A 21583-nucleotide genomic window follows, 5' to 3' on the forward strand; every position below is an offset into this window, starting at 1 on the left:
AATATTTTGTTCCAGGGACCCTCCGGAAGCAAAGATTTGAGTTAAAAATGTTCGCTTTAAAATATATTTAAAGTAGCCTAGCTATCAGGAGGACACCCAAAATCTAATTTTCTTAGATTTTAACAAAATATTTTGTTTCTTTTGTGATGGGGAGCAACGATCTACTACTATTCACTTACGTTTTACTGTTCTTTTCATTTCTCAATTCTGATCATATAAATTATGACCCATGGCCCTTTAAAGATTTGCACATATTTTCATGATTTTTGAAGAGCCAAAGTCTAAATGAAATACTGTACGTCTAAAATGACACAGATGCTTTCCCGGTTTGAATGGGACTTTAACATGAATCCAACACTGATGAAAAGTGATGAAAGTTTAATGTAAAAGTCCCTGCTTCATCTCTCTCTCTCTTTCCCTGAAAAACGTTGAAGAGTCCTGATTAGGGTTGAGATTGTGTGACATTTCCCATGGTGGAAAGCTTGTTGGATATTGATGTACATTTCCATGTGATTTTTTTTTATTACTATTATTAAAATATCTTTCTGTTTGACAACATTTCAAAATCTTGCGTGAAAATTACTTAAATTCCCTTTTTGTGTGTGCATTTACAAAATTGCACCCGTGTGAAGTGAGGGGTGCTAATATATTAAAGTCTAACTCCTGTTGATTAGGTGATGTAAAACAAACGGTGCCAACACAAACATTAAACGCCATTAACACTAAAGAGACAATATGACGTAATGAAGGACAATATGACGTAATGAGGGACAATATGACGTACATTTTCCCTTCATTGTCAATGGCGTTTCTAAAACAAACATTGAACTAAAAACAAACATTATGACAGGTTCACGTTGTTCTGAAAATCATCACAATTTTAATTCTTCGGGCAGTTTTAATAATCATAAGGTAAACACCAAGCTTGCCACAAACAAAACATAAAAACAAATCAAAGACACTTCCTTAGAAAATATAACAAAATGGCTCATGGATATTAACTGCTTTTCGTTGCCACAGAAACGCCCTCAAGACATCTGAGACCGACTGGGACTCATCGAGATGTGAACGAGATGCTTACACTATATACTCACCGTATATACACGTAAATATAAATGAATAAATAACATTGATCGCATTTAGCCTATACCTGAAAATGTATTGAAATAGTTGGGAGTGTAAAAAAATAATCTGTTCCAAAAAGGATGCAATGCGTGCAAGGCGCAAGTTGTCACCTCGACAGAGTGCATTTCTAGTTATTATTAATAATAACTATTTATAAAGCTATTAAAACAAGGCTATGCATTTCTTTAAAAAAAAAGAAATATATATATATAAAATAAAATCTGCAGCACAATAAAAAAAACAACACAGAATATAGGAAAGTATAAAGTGCAGTAAGAAATTAAACAAATTAACATTTAGCTGATTTTGAATCACAATTCTGACATGAGAAGATCATAGGTTTGGAAATAAAATCACCCTATGTCACCTACACATGTCATCGGGAGTACATTCCATTATGCAATGAGATACACATAGGGTATTTTTTTTATGCACACGATATCCTTGAAATCAAAACAAGGCGATTTAGATTTAAAAAATTGGCAAAGTTTCCCATTAAGAGCATCAAACGATACAATTCCACAACAAATTGCATTGTAATTTCAATACAATTGTATTCAGTACGTCAATTCAGTGAACATGTGTGCACACTTGCACTTAGGGCCGATTCATACTATTTTAGAGCCGAATAAAAGTCGGTTCGGCTCTGTAGAGCCTACAATGTGACAGCTTGCCCTGATGTGTCCTCGCTGCGTATTGGACAAGGACGGGTTGGGGAGGGAAACCGGGCGGGCAGGGCAGGATATTTGGCGCGGGACGTAATCCTAGGTAGGACGAAGACTCTACGACGACCTCCTGGTGGGGGCTCCTCACTAGGACACAACGGGGCAGTGACGACACAGGAACGTGTGCAGCGGAGGAATTAATAATAATTGGCACGACGAAGAATTGGACGTTGATTTGACTTAGCCTCAGAAGTTGGAATCTTCACAAGGAATCGGTCGGAAGAGAACCTCTCTGTTCTCCTCTAGCAGAATGTCATATCTGCAAAGAGGCCTGGATGGTACGCACACACACGCACAGACACACAGACACACACACACACACACACACACACACACACACGCACACATAGAGCCATGAATAGATTGTATTATATTATTGTTTCATGTAAATTCTCAAACAGAGATAAGAGAGGAAAGCACACCTCATTTAATCGGACCTATGAAACACAACTAAACCTTTCTACAGGTTATGGGTTTAGTTTCTTGCTTGCTTGCTTGATGAAAATAATAATTTCTAAATTGTCACATTAACTGCATGAAAGACATACACAATATGCACAATAATATACACCTCGGCACAATGCTGAATGTTAATTTAACTCGTAATCAAATGAACATTATACGGGTGCATTTGGTTACATTCATACAGTCTCAAGAGTTACAACTTCGTATCCCAGGGAAGTAGGGGTGATCATGGCCCTCTCCCAGGACGAAAAAAACTAACACATATTCAAGCTTTCGTGTATTATTTATAATATTGCGTTTTGTAAAGAAGGAATTGGTCTTCACTCTTGTGTCAAAACATGCTGTAGCTTAACATGTTTTTCTTGTTGGGCATGTCTTCGTTGACACCATGCGCACACAATGGATGATGTCAAGTGGTTTCAAAATGCAAATGTTGGCTTTAAGAGTGCAGAAACATACCTCCAGTTTCTGTAGCGTGACGCGGCTTGATGTGCAAGCACGCCCCCTGGACATGACGCTAGTATGTCGCAGAGACTTACCCCCCAATCCAACACTTGATGCTGAGTACCAAGCAGGGAGGCACTGGGTCCTATTTTATTTTTAGTGTTAAACACTCGGCCGGGGATCGAATCCCGGCCCCCGACCTCCCAATCTCGGGGGCAGGGCCGACACTGTTTTAAAGGGACACTTCACCCTTTTTGCAAAAATATATATGTTAATGATGTTTAGAAGCTTTAGAACACTTTCCTGGGGGTCTTTATGTGTGTAATATGTGGTTTTAGATATTTTAGATTGTAGCAGTGAGCCCAGTGTCTCTGATGTCATGGACACTGGGCTCACTTCCTTCCTGGACTACATGTTGTCTCACTAAGACAGCTCTCCCCCCTATCCACAAGGAGGAGCAGTGCACCAAAGAATGGTGGGAATTGTAGTCCAGGAAGGTAGTGAGACCAGTGACCATGCAGGGCAGGCCCGTTTGGTTAAATGTCTACCGTTGAATGTTTACCTGTCCTCCTTGCGTTGTAGATGTGTGAGGCGCAGTCTGAGAACGCGTAGCTTGTATTTGGGCTTGAGGATGCCATTCCCAGTGGAATACGTGACGGAGATCTTCTGCACCAACGGAAGGTCCTGGTCGAACTGCGCCAGGAGCCTGGTCTCTTTGTACTTCTGGAACTTGGCTGCTTTACTGGTTGGGATGAAGATATTTTAACATGCTTTACTGGTGGGGATGAAGATATTTTAATATGCTTTACTGGTGGGGATGAAGATATTTTAATATGCTTTACTGGTGGGGATGAAGATATTTTAATATGCTTTACTGGTTGGATGAAGATATTTTAATATGCTTTACTGGTTGGATGAAGATATTTTAATATGCTTTACTGGTGGGGATGAAGATATTTTAATATGCTTTACTGGTTGGATGAAGATATTTTAATATGCTTTACTGGTGGGGATGAAGATATTTTAATATGCTTTACTGGTGGGGATGAAGATATTTTAATATGCTTTACTGGTGGGGATGAAGATATTTTAATATGCTTTACTGGTGGGGATGAAGATATTTTAATATGCTTTACTGGTGGGGATGAAGATATTTTAATATGCTTTACTGGTTGGGATGAAGATATTTTAATATGCTTTACTGGTTGGGATGAAGATATTTTAATATGCTTTACTGGTTGGGATGAAGATATTTTAATATGCTTTACTGGTGGGGATGAAGATATTTTAATATGCTTTACTGGTGGGGATGAAGATATTTTAATATGCTTTACTGGTGGGGATGAAGATATTTTAATATGCTTTACTGGTGGGGATGAAGATATTTTAATATGCTTTACTGGTTGGGATGAAGATATTTTAATATGCTTTACTGGTTGGGATGAAGATATTTTAATATGCTTTACTGGTTGGGATGAAGATATTTTAATATGCTTTACTGGTGGGGATGAAGATATTTTAATATGCTTTACTGGTGGGGATGAAGATATTTTAATATGCTTTACTGGTGGGGATGAAGATATTTTAATATGCTTTAATGGTTGGGATGAAGATATTTTAATATGCTTTACTGGTTGGGATGAAGATATTTTAATATGCTTTACTGGTTGGGATGAAGATATTTTAATATGCTTTACTGGTGGGGATGAAGATATTTTAATATGCTTTAATGGTGGGGATGAAGATATTTTAATATGCTTTACTGGTGGGGATGAAGATATTTTAATATGCTTTACTGGTTGGGATGAAGATATTTTAATATGCTTTACTGGTTGGGATGAAGATATTTTAATATGCTTTACTGGTGGGGATGAAGATATTTTAATATGCTTTACTGGTGGGGATGAAGATATTTTAATATGCTTTACTGGTTGGGATGAAGATATTTTAATATGCTTTACTGGTTGGGATGAAGATATTTTAATATGCTTTACTGGTTGGGATGAAGATATTTTAACATGCTTTACTGGTTGGGATGAAGATATTTTAATATGCTTTACTGGTTGGGATGAAGATATTTTAATATGCTTTACTGGTTGGGATGAAGATATTTTAATATGCTTTACTGGTGGGGATGAAGATATTTTAATATGCTTTACTGGTTGGGATGAAGATATTTTAATATGCTTTACTGGTTGGGATGAAGATATTTTAATATGCTTTACTGGTGGGGATGAAGATATTTTAACATGCTTTACTGGTTGGGATGAAGATATTTTAATATGCTTTACTGGTGGGGATGAAGATATTTTAATATGCTTTACTGGTTGGGATGAAGATATTTTAATATGCTTTACTGGTGGGGATGAAGATATTTTAATATGCTTTACTGGTTGGGATGAAGATATTTTAACATGCTTTACTGGTGGGGATGAAGATATTTTAATATGCTTTACTGGTTGGGATGAAGATATTTTAATATGCTTTACTGGTTGGGATGAAGATATTTTAATATGCTTTACTGGTGGGGATGAAGATATTTTAATATGCTTTACTGGTTGGGATGAAGATATTTTAATATGCTTTACTGGTGGGGATGAAGATATTTTAATATGCTTTACTGGTGGGGATGAAGATATTTTAATATGCTTTACTGGTTGGGATGAAGATATTTTAATATGCTTTACTGGTTGGGATGAAGATATTTTAATATGCTTTACTGGTGGGGATGAAGATATTTTAATATGCTTTACTGGTTGGGATGAAGATATTTTAATATGCTTTACTGGTTGGGATGAAGATATTTTAATATGCTTTACTGGTGGGGATGAAGATATTTTAATATGCTTTACTGGTTGGGATGAAGATATTTTAATATGCTTTACTGGTTGGGATGAAGATATTTTAATATGCTTTACTGGTGGGGATGAAGATATTTTAACATGCTTTACTGGTTGGGATGAAGATATTTTAACATGCTTTACTGGTGGGGATGAAGATATTTTAATATGCTTTACTGGTTGGGATGAAGATATTTTAATATGCTTTACTGGTGGGGATGAAGATATTTTAATATGCTTTACTGGTTGGGATGAAGATATTTTAACATGCTTTACTGGTTGGGATGAAGATATTTTAATATGCTTTACTGGTTGGGATGAAGATATTTTAACATGCTTTACTGGTTGGGATGAAGATATTTTAATATGCTTTACTGGTTGGGATGAAGATATTTTAATATGCTTTACTGGTTGGGATGAAGATATTTTAATATGCTTTACTGGTGGGGATGAAGATATTTTAATATGCTTTACTGGTTGGGATGAAGATATTTTAATATGCTTTACTGGTTGGGATGAAGATATTTTAATATGCTTTACTGGTTGGGATGAAGATATTTTAATATGCTTTACTGGTTGGGATGAAGATATTTTAATATGCTTTACTGGTTGGGATGAAGATATTTTAATATGCTTTACTGGTTGGGATGAAGATATTTTAATATGCTTTACTGGTGGGGATGAAGATATTTTAATATGCTTTACTGGTTGGGATGAAGATATTTTAATATGCTTTACTGGTGGGGATGAAGATATTTTAATATGCTTTACTGGTTGGGATGAAGATATTTTAATATGCTTTACTGGTTGGGATGAAGATATTTTAATATGCTTTACTGGTTGGGATGAAGATATTTTAATATGCTTTAATGGTTGGGATGAAGATATTTTAATATGCTTTACTGGTTGGGATGAAGATATTTTAATATGCTTTACTGGTGGGGATGAAGATATTTTAATATGCTTTACTGGTTGGGATGAAGATATTTTAATATGCTTTACTGGTGGGGATGAAGATATTTTAATATGCTTTACTGGTTGGGATGAAGATATTTTAATATGCTTTACTGGTGGGGATGAAGATATTTTAATATGCTTTACTGGTTGGGATGAAGATATTTTAATATGCTTTACTGGTGGGGATGAAGATATTTTAATATGCTTTACTGGTTGGGATGAAGATATTTTAACATGCTTTACTGGTTGGGATGAAGATATTTTAACATGCTTTACTGGTTGGGATGAAGATATTTTAATATGCTTTACTGGTTGGGATGAAGATATTTTAATATGCTTTACTGGTTGGGATGAAGATATTTTAATATGCTTTACTGGTGGGGATGAAGATATTTTAATATGCTTTACTGGTTGGGATGAAGATATTTTAACATGCTTTACTGGTGGGGATGAAGATATTTTAATATGCTTTACTGGTTGGGATGAAGATATTTTAATATGCTTTACTGGTTGGGATGAAGATATTTTAATATGCTTTACTGGTTGGGATGAAGATATTTTAATATGCTTTACTGGTGGGGATGAAGATATTTTAATATGCTTTACTGGTTGGGATGAAGATATTTTAATATGCTTTACTGGTGGGGATGAAGATATTTTAATATGCTTTACTGGTTGGGATGAAGATATTTTAATATGCTTTACTGGTTGGGATGAAGATATTTTAATATGCTTTACTGGTTGGGATGAAGATATTTTAATATGCTTTAATGGTTGGGATGAAGATATTTTAATATGCTTTACTGGTTGGGATGAAGATATTTTAATATGCTTTAATGGTTGGGATGAAGATATTTTAACATGCTTTACTGGTTGGGATGAAGATATTTTAATATGCTTTACTGGTGGGCGATGAAGATATTTTAATATGCTTTAATGGTGGGATGACGATATTTTAATGCCAAAATGAGTCCAGAGATGACAACAACCACACAACATTTAAAATTGTTGCGTTGGCTATTCAAAAATGGCAAATATACAAGTTCACAGCGTGTCACTTTACATGTCACAATGCCGCTTGTACATTATGCAAGTTCTTATTTCATTTAATATATTTTTTTACATTTTAGAATAATATTAATAATTAATATGGGTAATGGTTTCACTGAGAACTTACTGGTTAATGGTTTAATCTGGGTTAATGGTATGGGTTAATGGTTTAATATGGGTTAATGATATGGGTTAATGGTTTAATATGGGTTAATGGTTTCACTGATAACTTACTGGTTAATGGTGGCCTGGGCCTCCTTTCCGCCACCATGGAGTTTAACGGTGATATAGCCCCAGCGCACTTCCTGGTTCCAGATCACTATGTCCAGCTTATATGCTGTTTCTAAGAGAGTAGGAGATATAAGGGACTTATTTATATTCATGTTTTATTTATATATTCACACACGCGCGCGCAAGTAACATGCAAGCCGGCACGCACAGAAGGAGAGAGAAATGGAGAGAGGGACAGACAGACAGACAGACAGACAGACTGAATGAATTAACGTATTACTAGTGGTAAAAGGAATACCAAACAACTCGCCCCGGGCGTACAGCCGGCGGAACAGCGCGGCCCGGTATCCCTAAAGTAACCTAAGTAAATTAAGCTTAAACGTTTAAACCTAACCTTAACCTCAGTAAAACTATGGCTAAACTTAACCCTGTCATAAACTCAACCCCAGTAAAACTATGCCTAACCCTAAACTTATTTCTAACCTTATTCTCAGTAAAACAGAATATAAGAACCTTCGGACCGAGCGGTCTGCGGAAAAAAAACGAGGGGCGAGATCATGGTTTAGGGGTGACCGTACCTGATACCGGTAAAAGTACTGAATTCAAGTAAGTGAGTAAAAGAACACACATATTGGTATCAAAAAGCACTGAAATGTATAAAGTGTTTCATGTATATGTGGGAATGTCACATGACCTTGCAGCAGGAAGTATACAACCCTAGTTCCTCCCAGAAGAGAGACATTCCCCTTTCTCAATAGAGGGTGAAGGAGATATCATAGTAGGCCAAATGTCAACCTTTATGTAACATATAATGACCATGTGTTAAGGCTACCCTTTTGTTTGTTATAGTTTGTTGAGCACATGCTACTGTTGGCCATTGTTTTTTGGCACTTTAATTTGTGTAAACATCATTGTTTCATTCAAATGTATATTTACTTATTTATTTCAGTGTTCAAATGAAGTCACCATCAAATGAAGTGCTCTGCAGAGACCTGGAGATACTGGTAAAACTATTCTATGTGTCGTATGTATTCAGTTCACCCTTTTGTTTTAGTTTGTAGGGCAGTATAGCAGTGTAGTGTAGCCATAGATTTGAGTTGACCCTGTCTGCCCTGCCCCTAGGCTGTTTCTTCTTTATTGTTGGGACTGCACTGTGGGACTATTGGTGTTTAATCTGTGTATGTTAACACCCCGGCACTGCCTGTTTTTGTATTGATTGTATTGTTATATTGCATGCGTTGTTTTGGTGCCAGGCCTGTCCCCTTTCTTTCCCCAATATCATTTTGGTAGTTAACTTACCAACAGGTACTTGAGCAAATAGTTAGTTTCAAATGTTATTACTCACTGCAAAATGGAGACTGTTTGTTCGTGCTAAAGAAAGTGGTTGTCTGGCCCAGTTTCAGCAGCTTGTCTCTCCACTGTGTGATGTCATAACCTGAAGATAAAATAATGAGATTTTATATTTAAAAAAAAGAATACAAAAAAACATTTCCAGTTTTGATAAAAGCCATATTTGATTTACTAATTAGAATAAAATAAATTATATTTTGCTAGCACATATGAGGCTCAAACAATAATGCCACTAATCCTATAGTGGATTTAACCGGGACACATTTGTGAAAATACTCCCTGGAACAACATATTTTCAGATCGGGTTCGGCGGCCAAATGCATATCATTTTTGGGGTCCTTGACATGAAATATTGAGAACCACTGATACAGAAAATTGTCATTTAGAATTTTTTAATTTCGACGTCGGGCCTAAATAAAATGGCGTGTTGTATTATAAGTACCGAAGACAGGACACCCGTCATCACCAAACTGATCACAGTCCATACAGCGTCCGTCCAGGTAGTCTTTGTACGTGTCACATGGGTAGGCGGTGATGTCGTGCGTCCGGCTCATGGAGTCCAGATAGAGGAACACAGATCTCTGGTGGTCACATTTAAAGTATTTTGAACCTATAAACACAGCAGGAGAAGAAGGAAGACACTGTTATGTTACTGGGCTTGATTCTAGTGGAGGAGCTAGGAGGGATATTTCGTGCTGAATCCATTGAATTCCAAGCATTCGTTTTGCACGAAAAAACATTCTTTGGGCTAAAAACAGCATCACCATTTGGGCACACATGGCCCAAGTGGCTATGACTGAATTTAGAGTGGGTTTTTTTGTGTGCAAAACTAATGCTTTAGTGCAGGGGTGCCCAAAAGGTAGATTGTGATCTACCAGTAGATCACAAAGGCTGTGCAGGTACTAGATCACATGACATGCCCCTAAAGAATATTTCAATTAAATATATAAAACACAATTCTTGGCGTCTGCCACTTGAATTAAAGGTGACTTGATTGATTGACATCATAAAGTGCCTGTCACCTCAAATCCACAATGCAACATTTTGTTTTCAGTGTTGCTGTGCACAAACATCGGTAGCATTATAAATTAAATACAAAAAACCCTACCTATTCCATTTCTCCCTCTATTTCCCATTCCAAGTGCATTTGTCTTATATGTAATGCCAGCGGAATTGGCCACTGTGGCGACCCTGAAGGTCGCGGGGTCGGGCACCCCCTAGCTAAATCATTAGAGCATGCCCTCAGGCCTGCAGGGCTATACTACTGTACATCTGTGCAAAGTTTGGACGTTCTGAACGTCAAAAGTTAACTTCTAGGCCTGGGCCGTGGCTCAGCGGTCCAGGCACCTTGGCTGGTAATCCAGTCTGCCGCGGGTTCGACTCCCGAACCCGACGGCCTTTACTGCATGTCACCCGCCCCCCCCCCATCTCTCTCCCCTATCCCTCCATAAAACATTATGAAATAAAAAAGGCGAACGTTAACTTCTAGACCCATTGAAAGAGAGTGGTGAGACTGTCACAGTCTTTGATCATGTATTTGAATGTCTGTCATTCACAAGTTACAACTGAACAGACGCTTATGGGAGTGTCTTAGCTAACGCTCTCTTTCTCAATTATTCCTAATTCGCAGAACAGACCCTGATAGGAGGGGCCTTCCTTCTTCATAAACGCCTCCACTCCGCAATATTAGAGCTCGTCATCCAAAAGGGTTATTTGTGCCATGGTGATGCTTTGATTATTTATTATATATCGTCAGAAAGCTACATTATATACTGTATGAATCACACTGCCTTCCGGGAGAGTCCAACACAGGGTTTTAACCCATTCTGGACGGGAACCCCTGTTTTAAGCATTATGTTAAACTTTAGCTATTGAAAAATAGCAGATCTACGCTTGTAGATCTGCTATTTTTGAAAAATCGTGAAAATGTGTTGCAAATCTTTGAATATATGTTCTTTCAGAGCGAACGTTTTTAACTCAAATCTTTGAATATATGTTCTTTCAGAGCGAATGTTTTTAACTCAAATCTTTGAATATATATTCTTTCACAACGTTTTTAACTCAAATCTTTGTGTCTGAGGGGAGTCCCTGGAACAACATATTTTCAAATGGGGGTCGGCGGCCAATTTCATCCTTGACATGAAATATTGAGCACCACTGACATTTTTTTAAATTTCGACGTCAGGTCTAAATTTGGGTTAAATTCACAAGCACCCCACCCAAAGCACCCCGCCCAAAGAGGGTTAAATTCACAAGCACCCCACCCAAAGCACCCCGCCCAAAGAGGGTTAAATTCACAAGCACCCCACCCAAAGCACCCCGCCCAAAGAGGCGTGTAGCATTAAACCGTATAAACACCCCGTCACAGGCACACAAACGATTGACTAAATGGCAGCACCAGTGGTGAAGTCATCCTTTCCTATATATTAACAAGAGCCTTTTTCCCTCCTCCTACGTTTCCTGTACAGTTCAGCGATGATCTCACCAGAGAAGATGGTCCGTGGGCAGCCGGGCTGATCCGCTCCTCCGTTGGGGTAGAAGTCTACGTGACCCAGAGGTTTCCTGAAGCCCAGCGCTGTGGAACCACACACAGTTTACCACCGTCGTAAAGTAGGTATGGATAGTCATCATTTAGCTGGGGACCCCCTGGAACTCCCTTAACCCATTCTGACCTGAGATCAGATTCATACGAGGTTTCCACTGGACAACACACTGGTCTGATGAACCCATTCTGACCTGAGATCAGATTATAAAAATATCAGTAGTTCTTCGATTTTTCAAAAATAGCAGACCTACAAGCTCGTAGCGCGCCACTCGGTGGCGCGCTATGAGCTTGTAGATCTGCTATTTTTCAATAGCTAAAGCATAACATGATGCTAACACCAAAACGGGTTCCCGTTCAGAATGGGTCAAGGACCCCACTTTGAGAACCACTGCCCTAAGCCTAAGGTACGCTATAGCTGGTCAACCAAGTGTATACTATGGGGTTTCAGGGCGTATAGATACTGTTAACTTCTCATTGTCCTGCATGTGTTTTGTTGAACGCTGTGGCCTTAATAGGCCAAGCTGTCTATAGAGGGTATGCGCATGCTTAAAGTGAGTGGCACATCGAGTGGCAAAGCAACACGCAAAGTGAGTTTAACATTGTTTAACGTTGTTTAATGCAATCAGATAGGACTTTTTTTTTGGATGAATGGGCTGTCATCAAGGCCAGAAGGTAGTTTTTTGCCACTCAGTATAGGCGTTCCTGCATAACTTCCTGGTTTGATGATGATGATGTCACGCGCATAACCCTCTATAGTCTAGAACAGCGTTTGTGGATATGTACGACGTCTACTAACTGGGCGTCCGTGGGGCTTACCGTCCATGTCTGTGTGTACGACGTCTACTAACTGGGCGTCCGTGGGGCTTACCGTCCATGTCTGTGTGTACCACGTCCACTAACTGGGCGTCCGTGGGGCTTACCGTCCATGTCTGTGTGTACCACGTCCACTAACTGGGCGTCCGTGGGGCTTACCGTCCATGTCTGTGTGTACCACGTCCACAAACTGGGCATCAGTGGGGCTTACCGTCCATGTCTGTGTGTACCACGTCCACAAACTGGGCGTCCGTGGGGCTTACCGTCCATGTCTGTGTGTACCACGTCTACTAACTGGGCGTCCGTGGGGTCCAGGCGGTCCTCTGGGCCGGTGTCGGTGAACTGAGGCCCAGCGGGATCCAGGGCTGAAAGTTTGACATTGTCTAAATAATTAGAAAGAAGTAGATCGGCTATAGCCGATCTACAAGCTCACAACGCGACATGTTGTGAGCTTGTAGATCTTCTATTTTCAGCATGCAACCACGTGTAAAATGACTTATACTGGATCTCTCGTCCACTATAGTCCCTTCCTAACATTCTAGTTTTTGTTTGTTGACAGAATTGTCAATATATTTTGTCTTAGTTTTAGTCATCATTGATTAGTTTTCCATTTAGTTTTCGTCAGTTTTCGTCGACGAACATTTTTCGTCTTAGTATTAGTCGAGGAAATCAACACTGGTTTGGGGGCGGACTATTGCGCGTCAGAACGACTGTTGGGACGTCGGACCAAAGATATGCACCCAAAAGGGACACTTTTGACACATACAGGCTGGGGCGGTCCGCCCAGCTCTCCACCCACTCAGCTAAAAGCACGAAGAATAGCATAAAATAGCCACAGCAGCAACACGCCCAACAGGCTGCGGCCAAAGTGAGTCATATGTAGTGAGTACATGCTATAGTACTCTAACCAGTACCAGGTTAACCAGTGATGTTTCAGTCAAAGACATTCATTTTGGAATGGAATTCAACACTGTACTGTAGTGTAGTGTAGTGTAGTGTAGTGTAGTGTAGTGTAGTGTAGTGTAGTGTAGTGTAGTGTACTGTACTGTACTGTACTGTACTGTACTGTACTGTACTGTACTGTACTGTACTGTACTGTACTGTACTGTATGCCTACCTGTGATTCTTCCTATGGTCCCGTTCAGGCTGGCTCCTATAAAGCCTGACATGTGTGCTCCGAGACTCACTCCAATCAGGTGGATGGAGCTCAGAGATGCTCCTTCTGCCTGGAGGACAGGGTCAAATAGACATGTTTTTGTTATTCCTAATAATCTTATAAACTTCAGGCTCATTGATCACACCGCCATGCAGCTAAACATTATCCAATCTACAAGTTCACAACATGCACGGCATCCTGATTCACTGCGTAACGCCGGCGTATGAAATAAATTAAGCACGAGAAAGTTTGCCTAAAAACCTTGAGAACGTTTGCCTAAAATTACATGCCCAAATTAGGGATTGCTTGGGGTTATCGTGGCTAATAGATCTCAAGACACCTATTTACATTGCCACCAGAAATAGTTCAGTCACTCAATCAGTGAGTGAGTGAGTGCAGAGTCAGTCAGTCAGCCAGTCAGTCAGTCAGTCAGTCAGTCAGCCAGCCAGCCAGTCAGTCAGTCAGTCAGTCAATAAATCATCTTTCAAAGTGGAGCAATGCTCAGCTGTATGTTTACTTTACTGTTGGGAAGAAGTCCTGCACGGGGTGAGGCATGTGAAAGGAAATAAAACACTTTAAGAGATCGGAGACTCGCCCAGCATATCAGAATGAACAATCTAATAAAACACTTTAAGGGATCTGAGACTCGCCCAGCATATCAGAATAAACAATCTAATAAAACACTTTAAGAGATCGGAGACTCGCCCAGCATATCAGAATGAACAATCTAATAAAACACTTTAAGGGATCTGAGACTCGCCCAGCATATCAGAATAAACAATCTAATAAAACACTTTAAGAGATCGGAGACTCGCCCAGCATATCAGAATAAACAATCTAGGTGCAGTGCCAGAGTGCCACCAGGAGTGCATGCATGGTGACGTCAGATATACTGTGTATTTGTAAATACCTAACATTCCTGTCCAACTGTATGTGTTAGAAAAACCACACCCGTGTCAAGTGAGGGGGCACTCTTATCAATTGTCAATGGGAATTTAATGTTTGTGTAGGACGGACATCTACTACAGTAATAGCTGAATATAGGAGGGGCTATAGCGCCTCTCAAAAAAGGCATATGGAAGAGAAGAGCCCCGGCTGGTTTGTTTATGTTGACATTTATAAACCCCATGCATGCAGGTTCCCCGAGCAGGTTCGTCTCAGCTGGCTCAGGGATTACAGAAACTCACTAACCAGCCAACCTTCCAGTCACAAACTGGTGGCGTTTCTTTTTTAAATTTAGAATAAAAAGCCAATTCTTTCATACCACCCTTTTTTCTCCTAAAAAAATGGGGGGTCCGCAGACTAATGCATGTCAAACATGGGGTCCTTGAAATGAAACAGGTTGAGAATCAGCTGTAGAAATGGCCCTGGCATATCTTTTCAAATGGGGGTCCGCGGGCCTAATACTTGTCAATTTGGGGGTCCTTGACATGAAACAGTTTGGGAACCACTGACCTACAGTATACTACCTACTACAACTAATTGTCTTGTCCTGTCCTGTCCTGTCCTGTGACTCCTGTCCTGTCCTGTGACTCCTGTCCTGTCCTGTGACTCCTGTCCTGTCCTGTCCTGTGACTCCTGTCCTGTCTTGTCCTGTCCTGTCCTGTCCTGTGACTCCTGTCCTGTCCTGTCCTGTCCTGTCCTGTCCTGTCCTGTGACTCCTGTCCTGTCCTGTCCTGTGACTCCTGTCCTGTCCTGTCCTGTCCTGTCCTGTCCTGTCCTGTGACTCCTGTCCTGTCCTGTCCTGTGACTCTTGTCCTGTCCTGTCCTGTGACTCCTGTCCTGTCCTGTCCTGTCCCGTCCTGTGACTCCTCTCCTCTCCTCTCCTCTCCTCTCCTGTCCTGTCCTGTGTTTATACCTGCATGTTCTGGAGGAAGGCGGTGAGGTTGCCGGCGGCCCTCCGTGTGTTCCTCACCACCTTCAGGTAGTCCAGGTTGGCGGCGCCGTGGTTCCAGTCCACCACCAGAACGTTGCCGTCCCGCCGGGCCAGGAGCTGCTCCGTCAGCTCTCCCAGCCAGGCGGGGGGGGAGCCGCTGGGACGGTAGCCGTGGATGATGAACGTGGTGGGCCTGGTGGAGAGGAGGCAAGGTTATTAACACATTCTGACCTGAGATCAGATTCTAATGATGAACGTGGTGGGTCTGGTGGAGCGGAGGCAAGGTTATTAACACATTCTGACCTGAGATCAGATTCTAATGATGAACGTGGTGGGTCTGGTGGAGAGGAGGCAAGGTTTATTAACCCATTCTGACCTGAGATCAGATTCTAAACGTGGTGGGCCTGGTGGAGAGGAGGCAAGGTTATTAACCCATTCTGACCTGAGATCAGATTGAGGCCTGGTGGAGAGGAGGCAAGGTTATTAACACATTCTGACCTGAGATCAGATTCTAATGATGAACGTGGTGGGCCTGGTGGAGCGGAGGCAAGGTTTATTAACACATTCTGACCTGAGATCAGATTGAGGCCTGGTGGAGAGGAGGCAAGGTTATTAACCCATTCTGACCTGAGATCAGATTGAGGCCTGGTGGAGAGGAGGCAACGTTATTAACCCATTCTGACCTGAGATCAGATTGAGGCCTGGTGGAGAGGAGGCAACGTTATTAACCCATTCTGACCTGAGATCAGATTGAGGCCTGGTGGAGAGGAGGCAACGTTATTAACCCATTCTGACCTGAGATCAGATTGAGGCCTGGTGGAGAGGAGGCAACGTTATTAACCCATTCTGACCTGAGATCAGATTGAGGCCTGGTGGAGAGGAGGCAACGTTATTAACCCATTCTGACCTGAGATCAGATTGAGGCCTGGTGGAGAGGAGGCAAGGTTATTAATAGTAAACCCATTCAGGACAATGATCCTTTTGAAACTTCTCAAGGGAACTTTCAAAGCCAATTTTAGTCTGGACTGTAGATCATTCCACGACCAAGGGCATTTTTTACCCCCCTCGGATTTGAATGCTACACACCGCAGCCAAGCATTGTTTAACGTAGTTTAATGCAACCTGGGCTGTCGAGGCCAGAAAGTATTTTTTGCCACTCAGTAGGCATTCCTGCATAACTTCCTGGTTTGATGATGATGTCACGTGCATACCCTCTATTAGACAATACTGACTTTTTGAATCCTGCACCTGACCAAAGTATGGAGAAAAAAAACGATTAAAGTAAGCGTTGTCACAAAAAATGTAACCAATAAAAAAACGAGCAAACCCCACTCTAAAAGAACGAATGGAAAGCCATTTGTAACCTGGAGACGTTGAAGTGGGGGTCGGCCGAGGGGTTGGAGTGAGACAGCAGGCGGGTTAGGGTTAGAGTGAGTCTAACCTGGAGACGTTGAAGTGGGGGTCGGCCGAGGGGTTGGAGTGAGACAGCAGGCGGGTTAGGGTTAGAGTGAGTGTAACCTGGAGACGTTGAAGTGGGGGTCGGCTGAGAGGTTGGAGTGAGACAGCAGGCGGGTTAGGGTTAGAGTGAGTGTAACCTGGAGACGTTGAAGTGGGGGTCGGCCGAGGGGTTGGAGTGAGACAGCAGGCGGGTTAGGGTTAGGTTTAGGGTTAGGATTAGAGTGAGGGTAACCTGGAGACGTTGAAGTGGGGGTCGGCTGAGAGGTTGGAGTGAGACAGCAGGCGTCCACAGCTCACGTTGGCCCGCGTGTAGAGCAGCAGCCTCACGTCCAGGGTGGTCCCCAGGAACGCATGGCCCAAGTTCAGGTCTGTGAACGTGTCACATGTTTGGGCTGCAAGGGGGGGGGAAGAAACCAATTACAGTTTACTCAAATACTGTACTTATTTTCTGGTATTTTTTAGGAGTGTCCCGATACACTTTTTTCGTTCCCGTTCCGATCCCGTTTCTGTGTTAGCCGATACCAGAGAATAAAATTTATAATACTAAATAAAGAAATTACTTATTTTATCTCATGTTGTTAATAGCAGACTCCTCACTCAAATGTGTACTGTCTTTGCAGTTTGAGCAACTCGAAAGCAAACTCCACATGCCCCAACATTTTATTTACCTGCCATAGTGTCAACCCCTTACCCCTGTGTGGGATCGGTGGTTAGACTGGCATAGTGTCAACCCCTTACCCCTGTGTGGGATCGGCGGTTAGACTGGCATAGTGTCGACCCCTTACCCCTGTGTGGGATCGGCGGTTAGACTGGCATAGTGTCGACCCCTTACCCCTGTGTGGGATCGGTGGTTAGACTGGCATAGTGTCGACCCCTTACCCCTGTGTGGGATCGGTGGTTAGACTGGCATAGTGTCGACCCCTTACCCCTGTGTGGGATCGGCGGTTAGACTGGCATAGTGTCAACCCCCTTACCCCTGTGTGGGATCGGCGGTTAGACTGGCATAGTGTCAACCCCTTACCCCTGTGTGGGATCGGTGGTTAGACTGGCATAGTGTCGACCCCTTACCCCTGTGTGGGATCGGCGGTTAGACTGGCATAGTGTCGACCCCTTCCTTACCCCTGTGTGGGATCTGTGGTTAGACTGGCATAGTGTCAACCCCTTACCCCTGTGTGGGATCGGTGGTTAGACTGGCATAGTGTCAACCCCTTACCCCTGTGTGGGATCGGTGGTTAGACTGGCATAGTGTCGACCCCTTACCCCTGTGTGGGATCGGCGGTTAGACTGGCATAGTGTCGACCCCTTCCTTACCCCTGTGTGGGATCTGTGGTTAGACTGGCATAGTGTCAACCCCTTACCCCTGTGTGGGATCGGTGGTTAGACTGGCATAGTGTCAACCCCTTACCCCTGTGTGGGATCGGTGGTTAGACTGGCATAGTGTCGACCCCTTACCCCTGTGTGGGATCGGCGGTTAGACTGGCATAGTGTCGACCCCTTACCCCTGTGTGGGATCTGTGGTTAGACTGGCATAGTGTCAACCCCTTACACCCCTGTGTGGGATCACTGGTTAGACTGGCATAGTGTCAACCTCTTACCCCTGTGTGGGATCGCTGGTTAGACTGGCATAGTGTCGACCCCTTACCCCTGTGTCGGATCGGTGGTTAGACTGGCATAGTGTCGACCCCTTACCCCTGTGTGGGATCGCTGGTTAGACTGGCATAGTGTCGACCCCTTACCCCTGTGTGGGATCGGTGGTTAGACTGGCATAGTGTCGACCCCTTACCCCTGTGTCGGATCGGTGGTTAGACTGGCATAGTGTCAACCCCTTCCTTACCCCTGTGTGGGATCGGTGGTTAGACTGGCATAGTGTCGACCCCTTACCCCTGTGTCGGATCGGTGGTTAGACTGGCATAGTGTCGACCCCTTACCCCTGTGTCGGATCGGTGGTTAGACTGGCATAGTGTCAACCCCTTCCTTACCCCTGTGTGGGATCGGTGGTTAGACTGGCATAGTGTCAACCCCTTCCTTACCCCTGTGTGGGATCGGTGGTTAGACTGGCATAGTGTCAACCCCTTCCTTACCCCTGTGTGGGATCGGTGGTTAGACTGGCATAGTGTCAACCCCTTCCTTACCCCTGTGTGGGATCGGTGGTTAGACTGGCATAGTGTCAACCCCTTCCTTACCCCTGTGTGGGATCGGTGGTTAGACTGGCATATTCGCCGATACCGATATGACCCGTTATGACCAAAAACGACCGATACTTTCCCGATATACAGATACAGTAACGGGACATCTCTAGTATTTTATTCTACATTCCATTTTGCTGTCGGCCTACTTTTACTTAATTACATTCTACTCCCCTACATCTCGGAGGCAAATGTTGTACTTTTACTACAAGATCTCAACGCGACGCGTCGTGATCTTGTAGATCTGCTATCTTCGCTATTTCTGTTCAAAAGTGTTTCTCTCTTACGGGATTTCAGCCCCTGCCCCTCTAACTGTAACCATTCAACCTGAACAGAGCAGAGCATGTCAACCCAGGGAGGGAGTCATGCTGGCTTGTGGTGGACGTGGGCGTTTTTTGTCCAAATTCCATTTTGGCCAAGGACATACAAAATGACTAGACACTAGAATATGACCAGAGACGCATAGCCCTTAATGACCACAACAGGTCTGTAACTCTGAGAGTGTTCAAATAGACGCCTAATGTGCCATACATTACATAGTGTCGTGGTAAATCAGTGCCATACCTTTTCTGAAGAAAACCTGGAGAATTTGACATTCAGTAACATTATAATGGTGTGTAAAAGTCTTTGCCACGGAAACATTTGCCCGTGAGCAATTTGAATTCAAATAAATTCCCCAAATGTCAAAATCTTGAATAATTTGTGAAAATAGCCAATCTACAAGCTGCGAGGCCACGGGTTGTGACCTTGTAGATCGACTGTTTCCACTGTTTGTCATAAGATGAAGCATACTGTATACTGTAGGTCGTTGAGGGGTTAACTTTAACACAGGACAAATACAGTGGAAGAAGCCAGACTGGGCCGTGGTGCTGACCTCAGTGACCGTGATGATGGGAAAATACACCCGTTGAAACAAAAACAACGTAATCGTCCTCGATTTCCGAGTGCGACTGCATGGAATATTGTCGCTCCACCTCATCTACTGTATTGTGTGTGGTGTGTGTGTGTGTGTGTGTGTGTGGTGTGTGTGTGTGTGTGTGTGTGGTGTGTGTGTGTGTGTGTGGTGTGTGTGTGTGTGTACACATGATTCCATGTAGATAAGGCCTATAGGCTATAGCCCTAGATAATTAATTATTAAACAACATTTACTATTCAGAATTGATTCACGGTTTTCTTTCATGCTTAGCGCGCGCGTGTGTGTGTGCGTTTGTGTGTGTGTGTGTGTGTGTGCGTGTGTGTGTGTGTCAGACAGACAGACAGACATGCAGTATACCTTCATATATCTGGACAGTTAACAGCAGCAGCAGGGCTGTCAGACATTTGCAAAGTAACATCACTTCAGAGCAGCAGCGACCAAGATCTGCACTGATCTGCAAGGCAGAAAGGAGAGGCTTATTTGAATCAAACTCGAGCTCAAAATGTTATATGAGAGAGAGAGAGAGAGAGAGATAGAGAGAGAGAGACACACACACACACACACACACACACACAGAGGGAACAACATAACTGCAGCCTGCCTAATACAATGTCTCACCTTTTGCAGTAGGACGCTTGTGGTTCCTAACTTTCCAGGAGTGTGTCAAAGTTCCAAAGTGATCCTGATCCTCATGTTTGTGACTGTAACCTATTGAGTCCAGGAAGCAAAGAACAGGCAGGCAGTATCTTCTCCACTATATCCAGAAGCAGAGATATAGGCAGTGTCTCAACTATATCCAGTAAGCAGAGACAACTATATCCAGAAGGAGAGACAGGCAGTGTCTCAACTATATCCAGTAAGCAGAGACAACTATATCCAGAAGGAGAGACAGGCAGTATCTCAACTATATTCAGAAGCAGAGACAGTCAAGGCAGACAGGCAGTGTCTCCACTATATCCAGTGAGCAGAGACAGGCAGTGTCTCCACTATATCCAGAAGGAGAGAACAAACAGACAGGCAGGGCGGGAAGGGCAGTATCTCTCTCCTATATATCCAGTATCCACCCTTTTAAAACACAGGGAGAAACAAACACACGCCCCTTGGCCGTGGGACGGGCCAGGACACAGGCAGGTGAAACATTCCTGCGTGACAATACGATTCTAACCCGACCTGTTGGATGGCTTTGATACGTGCTAGTTACTTTCCACTTTTCTTTTTTTACGGTTTACCGTAAACGAACCAGTGGGTACATGTCTCATAGGGTTTCATATTAACTGTCCTAGTACTTTTCTGTTGTGGCTTCCACTTGACAGTTCATTAGAAAATATTTATATACTTTTACTTTATTCGTTTATTTGGTCGGGACAGTGTATATTGATGAACATTACATTAAAAATGCAGTGTAAATATACCAGATTTAGCAAAACTTGCTCATTTCCATCTGCA

General features: G+C 42.3%; 1 protein-coding gene across 1 annotated transcript; it reads right to left on the reverse strand.

Moving 5' to 3' along the window:
- Positions 1 to 851: 851 nt before the first annotated feature.
- Positions 852 to 21008, reverse strand: lipia (lipase, member Ia). The gene is made up of 12 exons (XM_080779817.1): positions 20756 to 21008; positions 20495 to 20591; positions 17268 to 17427; positions 15560 to 15770; positions 13663 to 13771; positions 12809 to 12910; positions 11673 to 11762; positions 9630 to 9797; positions 9183 to 9272; positions 7841 to 7949; positions 3322 to 3501; positions 852 to 2121 (listed from the first exon to the last, which is right to left on the reverse strand). The coding sequence occupies exons 2-12, from the start codon at positions 20553 to 20555 to the stop codon at positions 2037 to 2039; spliced, it is 1365 nt and encodes a 454-aa protein (XP_080635943.1). The 5' UTR covers positions 20556 to 20591; positions 20756 to 21008; the 3' UTR covers positions 852 to 2036.
- Positions 21009 to 21583: the final 575 nt, after the last annotated feature.

Source organism: Protomyctophum bolini (genome assembly GCF_963924005.1).
Source record: "Protomyctophum bolini genome assembly, chromosome: 13".
NCBI lineage: Eukaryota > Metazoa > Chordata > Actinopteri > Myctophiformes > Myctophidae > Protomyctophum > Protomyctophum bolini.

Coding starts and splice junctions, on each gene's coding strand:
- lipia (XM_080779817.1), bottom strand. CDS start 20,555: ATGTTACTTTGCAAATGTCTGACAGCCCTGCTGCTGCTGTTAACTGTC. Junction 15,771..17,267: donor CCCCACTTCAACGTCTCCAG/GTTACCCTCACT, acceptor CCTCTCCACCAG/GCCCACCACGTTCATCATCC. Junction 11,763..12,808: donor GGTACACACAGACATGGACG/GTAAGCCCCACG, acceptor GTGGTTCCACAG/CGCTGGGCTTCAGGAAACCT.